This window comes from Toxorhynchites rutilus, chromosome 1 (genome assembly GCF_029784135.1).
Source record: "Toxorhynchites rutilus septentrionalis strain SRP chromosome 1, ASM2978413v1, whole genome shotgun sequence".
NCBI lineage: Eukaryota > Metazoa > Arthropoda > Insecta > Diptera > Culicidae > Toxorhynchites > Toxorhynchites rutilus.
The window spans coordinates 76,750,121-76,762,922 of record NC_073744.1 but is presented as its reverse complement, the minus strand read 5'-3'; the positions used below and the strand labels follow the sequence as shown (position 1 = coordinate 76,762,922).

General features: G+C 44.1%; 1 protein-coding gene across 1 annotated transcript; it reads left to right on the top strand.

The window, feature by feature from the left end:
* The first annotated feature begins 9,945 nt into the window (after positions 1–9,945).
* On the top strand, positions 9,946–11,037 carry LOC129761084 (serine-arginine protein 55-like). Its single transcript, XM_055758787.1, has one exon. The coding sequence runs from the start codon at positions 9,946–9,948 to the stop codon at positions 11,035–11,037; it is 1,092 nt and encodes a 363-aa protein (XP_055614762.1).
* Positions 11,038–12,802: the final 1,765 nt, after the last annotated feature.

The following is a 12,802-nucleotide window of genomic DNA, read 5'->3' as shown; positions in this document are numbered from 1 at the left end:
ATGTTTGTATGTTTGTATGTTTGTATGTTTGTATGTTTGTATGTTTGTATGTTTGTATGTTTGTATGTTTGTATGTTTGTATGTTTGTATGTTTGTATGTTTGTATGTTTGTATGTTTGTATGTTTGTATGCTTGTATGTTTGTATGTTTGTATGTTTGTATGTTTGTATGTTTGTATGTTTGTATGTTTGTTTGTTTTTTGGCAGACTTATCTCATTTCTTAACTAGGCGAGCCTAGCCAGAATTTTCACCTGCCCCCGGGCTTCTGAATGCCAAAGGGGGACTAGGCTCTGCGGAATGCACGTATCTGCATGCTCGTGCTGTTTTAGTCCTGACCGAGGAATTGTCGGACAATCGCGCAGGTGCTAAGGATGACCGACTTTTGGATGCCGGTAATTTCTTCTCCATATTCAACACCTTCAGCGCTTCCAGAAGTGTCTTCGGGACAATTCCAGTTCCAGAGAGAACGACTGGAACAATTCTTGGGACCTCCCTTAGCCCCCACAGTTCCTTGAGCTCCACGGCCAATGGTCGGTACTTGCAGATTTTGCGACCGTGGGTCTCCTCCAGATCCTGGTTCAGTGGAATAGCGACATCGATGATAGTGACTTTGCGGTCGCTCTTGTCGTAAACCATTATATCTGAGCGGTTGTGGTGGATCGAGAGGTCGGTCAGAACAGTGCGATCCCAGTACAGCTTGAAACGGTCATTTTCCAGGACGGATGCAGGCAAGTACCGGTAGTTGTCTTCCAATAGAGCACAATAGAGCAGTTGTCGATGAACAATACGGGCCACTTTGTTGTGGCGCTCGGTGTAGGCTGCGTTGGCCAAAACGGGACAGCCTCCCATAATGTGCTCTATGTTTTCACCTGGTTGATGGCACATCCGGCAAATGTCATCAACGTCTTGATGTCAGACGTACCGCCTGCAGTTTCTCGTCGGCATTATCCTGTCCTGGATGGCTATCATGTCGGCTTCTACTACTGAAGAGAGTTCACCACGCGTTAGCCACAGATTAGATGCGGCCTTGTCGACGTGTGGCCGGTCCAGTTGATGGGGGTGGGCACCATGCACTGCCTTCTGCTTCCAAGCTGCAATCTTCTCCTCCACTGTCTGCAGATTGCAGTTGAGTTGGTACTCCGCTTGCGCCAAGTGCAGAGCGCTGTATCCTCTGTCGGCGGCGCAGACAGCCCGGTATAGCGCGTTTTGGTTGGCGCGATCTACGAAGTACTCACGCAGTTGTCGTACCTGGGCAACACATTGTGCAGATATGTCAACTATTCCAAGTCCCCCTTCTTTGCGTGGTAGTGAAACTATCTCCAGTGCCGATTGAGGATGGTGCATTCCGTCCTCTTTGAATGCTTGCCTCATCCTCCTCTCAAGGTCCTCTAGGTCAGTTTTGCTCCATTTGACTACACCAAAACTGAAGGTCAGCCTCCTCGTAGGTCAGCGTAACCTCGTAGCCTCCAGATTCGGTGAGTTGTCCTTTCATCAGATGAACACAGCGGTACTTGTCGAGGCCGAACTCCATGCAGATGTCCCTGCTTATTTCTTCGACAACCCGGATAGCTACACCTAGACGCTGACGTGAATCAGCGTAGACCTTGAGATCGTCCATGTAAAAGGTATGGGTCACTTCTTCGTGGGCGCCGTCGCCATACCTTATTTTATAGCCATGACCGTTTCTATTGAGCGTCCTACTGAGGGGGTTCAGTGCCAGACAAAACCAAAGCGGACTGAAAGAGTCGCCTTGGAATATCCCCCTCTTTATCTGCAGCGTTCTAGACTGCAACACATTTTCCCCATCACTAAGGTGCAGAGACGTACTCCACTGCCTCATCGCATGCTGCAGGAACCTAACGACGGCGGGGTCAATTTTGTAGAGCTCCAATACCCGGACGAGAAACGAGTGAGGTATGGAGTCATATGCCTTCCTATAGTCTATATAGGCCATACTTAGGTTCCGCTGGTTATATACCGCCTGGCCGACTATGGCTACGTCGATGATGGCCTGGTCTTTGCAATCATGCGTATTTTTCCTGCATCCTTTCTGTTCTTCTGCGATGATGTGATGCTGTTCGCAGTGAGCAGAAACTTTGGCGGTAATTATGCTGCTCAGTGTTTTGTACAGACTCGATAGGCACGTTATCGGTCTGTACTTTGATAGGTTCAATGTGTTGCTGTCTTTCGGGAGGAGGAAGGTGACGCCACGGGTGGCGAATTCAGGAAGGTTGTGTGGGTCACGTAGCACCTTGTTGAAGCACTCAGCTATCTTTGGATGTGCGACGGTCAGCTTCTTGTGCCAGAAGTTCTGAACACCATCGGGGCCCGGTGCTGCCCAGTTTCTCAGGTACCTCGAGGCTTCGCGGACATCGTTCTCTCCGACGATGATAGCTGGCATCTCTCCAATTTCACCACAACTCCTCTCCTCTCGTCTTAACCACATTTGCCCGTCGCGATGTTCTACTGGGGTCTCCCAAATACCAGCCCAGAAGTTCGTCACATCGCTAATATCTGGCAAACCTTCGCGGTAGTCGGGCTTCTCGTCGCTAATGTGGTCGTAGAACGCTTTCTCGTTATCATCCGATTTTGTTCCTGGCGCTTTGCAGAGTCAGAGTAACGTTTCAGCCGTTTTGTAAGGATGCTCAATTGCTGTACTAGTGTGTCGAGTTTTTCCGTCAGCTAGTGAGCTCCCAGCTGGCGAAGTTCTGTAGGCCGCACGATCACAGCAACTTGGCGACATAATTTCGCAGATCTGCTGCCTCTTTTGTACGCCATCAGTCTTTCAATTGCGGCGCGCTTGTTTAGGATCCGTTGATCCAATCTCCTTCGCCATGGAGGCTCACGCCTTTCACGGAGATGTTGGAGCAGTCCGCCTCTTGGCCTAATACGGTATCCTAAACTTTTGGCGGTCGCCACAGCAGCACAGTAAACCTTCAGTTGCAGCTCCTCCATGTTCTCAGCATCAACCAAGTGCAGCGGAAGAACGTGCTCGTTCATGAGCTTTACTGCACTTGTCAGCCTGCAGGAATTCTGCAACTTCGGAATCCTGGGGCGCGACAAAGGATCTGTGTCGCAGAACTGTGAGATCGCCTCGTCGTAGTGGAAGACCAGATCGCGTAGTAGTTGTTGATCTGGCTGTGGGTCTTCCGGCTCAGGGGGTTGTTGTGCTGCGGCCTCCACTGGTGCTGATTCGCGTGCCCCACTCGCGAATGAATTGCTCAGCCGTACTGAACTTCGTCTCGACACATCGCTTGCTCTGTTCGTTCTGGAGCTTAGTTCTCTCTGCACCTGCTGCTTGATCTCGTCGATTTGCGTTTGGGAGAGCATAGGGTTTTTTTTTTGGCAAGGAGCTGGAGATCTTCATAGACTCCCCGTCGCCATGTTGACTGGGTAGTGTGAGATTTTTATTCACTAAAACCACCTCCTTGTACTTCATGCCTGGCCCCCCCGGGACCACCATTTGTTATTATTTCGGGAGGGGGCTGTGCTCATGCACTCATCTCTCTAGATTTGCTATGCTGAATCTTTACTCGTCCCTCCATCTTCGTTGGAGCGTCGTCAACATTTTTGTTAATGCACGATTCACTGCATTCCACGTACTTTCACTTTCGCACATCTTTTGGACGATGTTCTGAGCATTTAGGACTGATCTGCTAGTGAGGAACATTTCTTCCCTTTCAATAGAAAAACGGGGGCAGTCGAAAACCACGTGTTCTGCTGTCTTCTTTATTGTGTTACACTCTGGGCAAAGCGGTGAACTTGCATGGCCGAATCTGTGCAAGTACCGTCTGACCGGATAGGAATTGCGTCAGGTGGAAGCTCACTTCTCCGTGTTTTCTTTCTACCCAAGTAGTGATGCTTGGGATCAAGCTGTGGGTCCATCTACCGTTAGGCGTGTTGTTCCACTCCTGCTGCCACTTTCTCATGGAGCCAGCCCTTGCTCTTACCCGCACTTCTCTGTTACTCTGCACGCTTTCTGTTCTCTGTTTGTAACACATGTCGTCTTCGGCCAGAGTGATATTGATCGGGATCATTCCGGCTATGACACAAACCGCATCCGCAGATATAGTTCTATAAGCGCTCGCTACTCTCATCGCCATTATTCGGTATGTTCTAGTCAGCAGCTTGCGATTTTGTTGGCATTCAAGCGCTGCTGCCCAAACTGGACCGCCATATCGGAGTATTGATGTTGCTACACTGGCCAGGAGGCGTCTCTTACAACTGCTAGGCCCCGCGTTATTCGGCATAATTCTAGTTAGCGCCGCGATGACTTTGGCCGCTTTCGTGCATGCGTATTTAACATGGCTCTAGAAATTTAGTCGGTCGTCGATAATCACACCAAGGTATTTCAGCTCACGTTTGGAGACGATAGTATGCGCCCCAACATTGATCTTCGCTTGCTTTACAACTCTGTGATTGCTGACCAACACTATTTCGGTTTTGTGATGTGCTATCTGCAACTTAGCCTCTTTCATCCAATTTTCCACTATCTTTATCGCCTCTGTAGCCAGCATCTCGATTTCCTCTCGAGTCTCGCCTGTCACCGTCAGGGAAATATCATCGGCGCACACCATCGTACATCCCGTTCCACAGCGTTGAACCCAAGAAGGAGCCCTGAGGGACACCCGCTGTTATATTCAATGACTTCTGTCCCTTCTCTGTGTCGTTAGCCAGAACCCTGTTTTGAAAGTAGCTTTTGAGGATCTGGCACACATAATTCGGTAGCTTCATTCGGTGCAGTGCTTCGGCAATAGCTTCCCAACTGGCGCAACTAACAGGTTGGCATCCACCGTGGATTTATATTTCCGGAACCCGAACTGCGTCTTCGAGAGTCCGTTGTCACTTTCTGTGCACTTCGTCAACCTGTTTTGACGTAGAACTACGTCTTTCATTAAGGGTATCAAATCAGAAAACAGGTCACGTTTTTATGAAATAAAGTTAACGTTAATAACTATTTTTGCCGCGAACGGATTTTAGTGATTTACATACTAAACGAATCGGAAATTCCGTAAGATTTGTTTAATATGCTATACATTAGAATCCCCTGGTTTGTAAATGGTTAAAATTCATAAAAACTTGAGGCGTTTCCATTTTCCCATACATTTGTTCTGTCCATTTGTGTGCTTTCCCGAACAGACCTGCCAATAACGAGCAACTTATCGACGACCAACGGAGAGGAAATCGTAGGATTCAAAGTCCGCATGAACAAAGGAAAAGTAGAAGAATGAAGGGGAATACTTGCCTAGAGTATAAACAGTGGATCTCGCTGAGGCAAACTTTCATTCGGCATCGGACTGTTGAGCAATCCAGTTCACTTTGCTTTCGCTGCGCTTCGATCTAAGATTGGACCCCACCAGTGGTAATCCAACTTGGATATCGTCGTGTGGTTTTTCCAGTTCGTTTTTCGCGTTATTCGTATTGTGTGTTTTTCTTTCCGCGTCATAAATTGGATGTTTCGCATAGTGTGTGATAAGCAAGAAGAAGAGGAAGGCTGGCTCGAGCCCTGCAAAAAACGAACGCATTGCCAGGGGCAATAATATTTCGAGGCAAGCGTCATCTAATGATGCACGAGATGTTGGTGCAGTGAAAAGCGCTCGCACTGAACCGAGCCTTCGCGAGTGTGACACCGCATCGCACAACAGCGAAGTAGGCGATTTCGGCGCGTCGGTCGAAAATGTAAACGCCCAGACAGCAACCAAAATCAAGCTCCCCCCGCTGGTGGTGAAGGCGGTCGCTCTTGGCAAACTCATCAGCGAATTCGCATCGATGGGTGTTACAGCAGAGTACAAGCTGTGTGGCATAATTCAGTCTTTTTCAAAGCAGTTAATATTGTTTATTTTCCGTCTTCATAAGGGCTTCGTTGGTGCCTTTGAGAATGCATCAATGCATTAAACTGACGTTATGGCGAAGCAGACGTTAAGGTTAGCACCAAAAAATTATTTGGGAGTACCAAGCATCTTGAATGTCTTACTGGAATGTTATAAGTTATTTGGGTTCGCGTGCCAGTTGCAAAACTGCCTTCAACTAGGATTGCATTTGCGCTAATATTGATCATAATGAAGCATTGCTACTGTTTTCGAGGTTGTTATTAACAAAAAGAGTTTATTTCTTATGTTTAGTCATCAAGAAAGTAAATGTTCTGGAATTTTGTATGTGATTAGGTTTTGCTTGCCAGTAGCATAACTTCCTCCACTAAGGGTGACAGCTGCGCTTCTCTCGAGCATGAGAAAGTAATGCAACTCTTTTCGAGGCCAATAATATTAACAGAAGCGTTTCTTTTGAGAATAGCGCAAAATGATGAGAAATGTTTATATTGCTAGTAGTTTCAAGCCACCAATGTATGGCTCTGTATGCATGCTATGGTGAACGCTTGTTTGGCGCTTGGTTTACGCTTAGTTTGTACGAACGATATCTAGAGGTGCGATTCCTTTGAGGCAATACTAAATAACATGTAGCATGATATTTAATACTTGCAAGTGTTGTCATTGTTGTTGTTTACATGCGGTGCCAAAGATATATTGATGTAGTTTTGAGATATGGAATAATGATGCTTGTGCAACATGTATAAATTTAATAAATTTAAATTTATAATTTCCTGTATAATGATGTATAACACAACATATGTCGCAATAACCATTTTGTGTAATATGCGTTTGAAAACTCCTAATGAATCGTTACATTTTGCTTAGAGTGACTCCCTATATAGAAATCAAACACAGAGTCCTATGTCAAAATTATTATCATGATTGATTCTTTAGAGTAACCCTCAAGGAATCATCAAGGAATTAAGCATTTCAAGTAATTTATAAGGAGTGTCCGAAATATGATTCAGAACCGTATCTAAAATACGGAACGTTTGCGGATGACACAGGGTTAACTAATCTATGTACTGACGTAGTTGTAACCTTAATTGTTAAGAGATCGGTCAAGATGAATCCATTCTCGCTTAGGGAGTGCGTATCACGCACTTCTCCTATACAAACTACCTAAAATCACAATTTTCATGATAATATGACCAATTTTAATTATGACTGATTTTTTAAAAGTGCGTATTCCAAATGATTGATCTTTCTTTCTAGGAAAAAGAAACGGAAACGGAAACGGTCAACGGTCAACGGTCAACGGCCAACGCTCAACGATCGACGATCAAACGACTAAACGCTAACATTCAACGATTAACGATCAACGGCCAACACGCAATCAAAAACGAGCATATGTACAAACATAAATATTTCTTCCGAATACACCAAAAATTATAGGAGGTTGTGTCTAAGATACGACCGCATTGTTGACGTTGAAATACGCTGTTATTCTATATAAGTCGCTTATTTATACCTTCGGATATTATTCTATAATGCTGTGAAATTTTAGAAACAACTGCTTAGTAGAATAATCTCTGAAATGGTTTTTTCATTGTAGAATTTGTTGACGATAATTGATTGATGATTCATTCTTGCCCTCGCAAAACAATACACTAGCTGATCGTAAGTCGCAATTTATTTCATGTCAATGCAATGTAAATTTACCTCGAACGCTTTTCTTTTTTTTTTGCCTTTTTCGCAATTGACATAGACTCGGCTAGAGTCGATTATATACATGTTGCACCATCACCATTATTCCACATCTCATTACTACATCAATATAACCTTGGCACCGCATGGAAACAACAACAATGACAACACTTGCAAGTATCAAATATCATGCTACATGTTGTTTAGTATTTCCTTAAAGGGATCGCACCTCTAGGCATCGTTCGTACAACGTAAACCAAGCACCAAACAAGCGTTCGCCATAGCATGCATACAGAGCCATACATTGGTGGCTTGAAACTACTAGGAATATAAAACACTTTTCATCATTTTGCGCTATTCTCAAAAGAAACGCTTCTGTTAATATTACTGGCCTCGAAAAAAGTTGTATTTCTTTCTCATGCTCGAGAGAAGCGCAGCTATCACTCTTAGTGGAGGAAGTTTTGCTACTGGCAAGCGAAACCACATACAAAATTCCAGAACGACATTTACTTTCTCGGTGACTAAACAAGCGAAGTAAACTCTTTCTGTTAAAAACAACCTCGAAAACAGTAGCAATGCTTCATAGCGCTAATGCAATCCTAGCTGAAGGCAGTTTTGCAACTGGCACGCGAACCCAAATAACTTATAACATTCCAGTAAGACATTCAAGATGCTTGGTATTCCCCAAATATTTTTTTTGACGCACCACCTTAACGCCTGCTTCGCCATAACGTCAGTTTAATGCATTGATGCATTCTCAAAGGCACCAACGAAGCCCTTATGATGACGGAAAACAAACAATGTTAACTGCTTGGAAAAAGACTGAATTATGCCACACAGCTTGTACTCTGCTGTAACACCCATCGATGCGAATTCGCTGATGAGTTTGTCAAGAGCGACCGCCTTCACCACCAGCGGGGGGAGCTTGTTTTTGGTTGCTGCCTGGGTAACGGCGTTTACATTTTCGACCGACGCGCCGAAATCGCCTACTTCGCTGTTGTGCGATGCGGTGTCACACTCGCGAAGGCTCGGTTCAGTGCGAGCGCTTTTCACTGCACCAACATCGCGTGCATCATTAGATGACGCTTGCCTCGAAATATTATTGCCCCTGGCAATGCGTTCGTTTTTTTGCAGGGCTCGAGCCAGCCTTCCTCTTCTTCTTGCTTATCACACACTATGCGAAACATCCAATTTATGACGCGGAAAGAAAAACACACAATACGAATAACGCGAAAAACGAACTGGAAAAACCACACGACGATATCCAAGTTGGATTACCACTGGTGGGGTCCAATCTTAGATCGAAGCGCAGCGAAAGCAAAGTGAACTGGATTGCTCAACAGTCCGATGCCGAATGAAAGTTTGCCTCAGCGAGATCCACTGTTTATACTCTAGGCAAGTATTCCCCTTCATTCTTCTACTTTTCCTTTGTTCATGCGGACTTTGAATCCTACGATTTCCTCTCCGTTGGTCGTCGATAAGTTGCTCGTTATTGGCAGGTCTGTTCGGGAAAGCAGACAAATGGACAGAACAAATGTATGGGAAAATGGAAACGCCTCAAGTTTTTATGAATTTTAACCATTTACAAACCAGGGGATTCTAATGTATAGCATATTGAACAAATCTTACGGAATTTCCGATTCGTTTAGTATGTGAATCGCCAAAATCCGTTCGCGGCAAAAATAGTTATTAACGTTAACTTTATTTCATAAAAACGTGACCTGTTTTCTGATTTGACACCCTTAATGAAAGACGTAGTTCTACGTCAAAAACTCGTAGATAAGGCTAAAGGCAGCTAAAATAGTTGCAAATAACAAAGGATACAATACTAATGATGGAATAAGAAAATTGGCCAACGCCTTCGAAATCGAGTAAAGATTTCAACCAGCGTACGAATATGAGTTTGAGTCAATTTTCTTACATTAGTACATACATTCGCCACTTTTAGAGAAATAAAAACCATTATTCTGAAAACAGATATCAAACCTTTTAACTCTCATATGACACTATGATTTTATCTAAATAGAATGTTCCGAAAGCTTGTTTTCGACTTTCAAAAGAAGGGAAAAGAGATCTGCATGGTAGAGTACGATTACGGATTTGAGTCACTGTATATTAAATTACACAAAATTTCACAATAATGTTATGTAATACCTAATATACTTGCGCTCTTCTCGAATACGCTACGAGCCTGCAGTCTAGGTAGATTATTCGTCCAACCCAGCAACGTAAGGAGCAACAAAACAAAACAAAAAAATGTTACCTGATCTAGTGTATCCATTTGAATGATTACAATATACCGCAAACTCCGAATAATCTACCCGAGCATGGGTAGTAATTTGGGATATTAATCGATATAAAAGCTTGTACTCTGGCTAGATCTATCAGACAACAGAACGTTGTGAAAAAGAACCAAAAAAATCAATCGAAAATGGTTGGCTCACGAGTATACGTTGGTGGTTTACCCCGTTATACACGGGATCGTGATTTAGAACGGTTCTTCAAAGGCTACGGAAGGATATGTGACATCATGATTAAAAACGGCTATGCTTTCGTGGAATTCGAGGACCACCAAGATGCGGACGATGCCGTCTATGAATTGGACGGCCAAGATATATTGGGCGAAAGGGTGTCCGTTGAGCAAACTAGAGGGAAACCCCGTGGAGGTGATGTACGACGGGGTGGACGCTCTGAAAAGGCCCGGGGTGGATCTCGGTACGGGCCTCCGAGAAGGTCCAAGTATCGTGTGATTGTGAAGAATGTCTCATCAAGTGTAAGCTGGCAGGATTTAAAAGACTACCTTCGTCAAGCCGGGGAAGTCATCTATGCCGATACCCATCGGCCAAGGAAGAATGAAGGAATAGTCGAGTTTGAAACGAGGAGAGATATGGAGAAGGCGATCGATAAAATGGATGACACCGAATTAAATGGCCGTCGTATTCGATTGATAGAGGACGATGGAGGTCGCAACAAGCGTGGACGATCTCATTCATTGGACAGTCGCTCCCGATCACGATCGCGTTGTCGTTCTCGATCACGATCTGACAGTTCTTATCGCACTCGCTCAGAATCAAGGAGCAGATCAGTGTCGCCGAAAAAACCACGCTACGAACGACAGAAACGTTATCGTGACGAGTCTCGTTCACGCTCCCGATCGCTCAATGGCGATGCGAAGAAATATTGTTCTCGATCTCGTTCAAAGTCAGAACGTCGGTTTCGCTCGCGATCCAACTCAAAGGATAACAAATCACGCTCTCGTTCGCGCTCGTCTGTGCATCTTAGGGAATCCAAGAATGAAACACTACGCCATCGTTCACGATCACGCTCGAGTAATCCTGATATAAAACGTGATCAAAAACAAAGCATGGATACGGCCCGCTCTCGTTCTCGTTCCAAATCGGAGCGTCGTTCAACCAGTCGATCAAAATCAAAAGACAACAAAGGTCGTTCTCGTTCAAAGTCTTACTCACGCTCCCGCTCGCGATCCTCTTCACGTTCCCACTCTGGCTCTAAAACTCGATGAAGAATCTGTCCCGTTCACAGGGTAAATACAACGTTTAGAGGAGAGGAGATTACATAGCAATAGAACTGCTGATAGAAATGAAGAAAGTTGTATATGTTTTTTAGTTACTTAATTACTTTAATAATGGCAAATAAAAATTAAACAAAAGAAAAATGAAAAAAACTGCGTTTAGTCATTCCTTCTCACTTTTTTTTCTAGAAATGAAACATTGCTATTTGTTTCAAATCTGATTATATGATGTTTGTGGTTCCCGTTGCCAAGTGGTTAGCCTCACGCATATCATGCCGGGAGCTTCGGGTTCCATTCCTTTGTTAGCTGAGGGATTTTCGTCATAGAAAATTCTTCAGACATGCACTAGACACGTGTAGACCTCATTAGATTCTTAGCAAACCAAGGATCTAACTTTCAAGTGTAGAAAACGCGGGTTATTTCGTAATCCATCCGTAACAGACGGAACACGAAACACTAGAAATCTCGTGAGCGTTCCTCAATGTGTTAAAAAGCTGCTCTCCGGTGATGAGCATACCTAACTCAGCTGTATCAAGGATAATGTCGCCAAATTCAGGAAGTTCGGGAACGAGAGTACTGTCCATCAGAAAAGGTGGACTAAATCTGCTTCTTTCAATACAAAAGTGCAGAACTCTGCTTTGAGCAGGTATTATGGAGATTTGGATAGCACTCGTTTCGCTAAGTCCTTCATTTCATCAAGTTATCAACATGGGATGTTGCGGATAAAAATGTATCAGCAGTTCGCCATGTTAAATTTACTCTCGTGAACACCTGGACCTAGAACACAGAGTTCTGTTTATGCTTAAATATGACGTAGCTTAGAAGTTGAAAACGATGATCCTCCACTACCAATGGAAGCTTGATCGCTATATGTAAGTTTCATTCAGAATACATATTTCAGTGAAGAAGTTCGATGATATGGAAAAATATTCGACATGACCATTCTATGGATAAATATGGAGAACTCAAAATGGGCGGAAAGTTTCAACACTCTTGAAAATGCAGAACAGATTTTATTTATTTTTGAAAACAAATCTGAATGTACTTTTAAAAAATATTTGTTTAACGCGTCCACGTGGACATTATCTGTACCCCCACCCCCCTCACCGTGGACAAGCGTGGACGTTTTCGTATCCCCTACCCCCCCTAAAGTTGTCCACGTGGTATGTGGACAGCCCCCAAGCAGTTCTTATGCAAACATTCACATACACCGGCAACGGTAACTTCGACTTGCCGCTGCTGGTGTATGTGAATGCCTCAATATGAATGGCATGGGAGAATAATTCACGCAACGTGAACGTGACGTGGATGTTGTATGTGAATCGCACTTAACCCGTACGGAAAAATAGTACATGTTCACTACGCTGAGATTTTATTTGTATCCATTTGTATCTACTTCCGTATGCATTGACCCTGCCGCGATGCAACAATCGTCTAATTTGTTTTATGCTACGATGGGCAATTGTTTGGTGGTGCAAATTATGCAGCCATGATGATGAATATAAACAAGGAGGGTCTCCCCGGGATGGAAATATTTGCGCTAGGGTATTAGTAATGAATCCCTGCTGAGGCAAGTATCTTTCTCATTACTCCAAACAGTTAACATCGCTTGTTTTCCGTAGTTATGCCTTTGACATTGCATCAATGCATTGAACTGGCACTATGGTGAAGCAAGCAACTACGATTGAATTTGGGATCATAATAGAGTAATGCTACCCTTTTCGAGTTTATTGAGATTAACAGAAAGTGTTTATTT

Coding starts and splice junctions, on each gene's coding strand:
- LOC129761084 (XM_055758787.1), top strand. CDS start 9,946: ATGGTTGGCTCACGAGTATACGTTGGTGGTTTACCCCGTTATACACGG.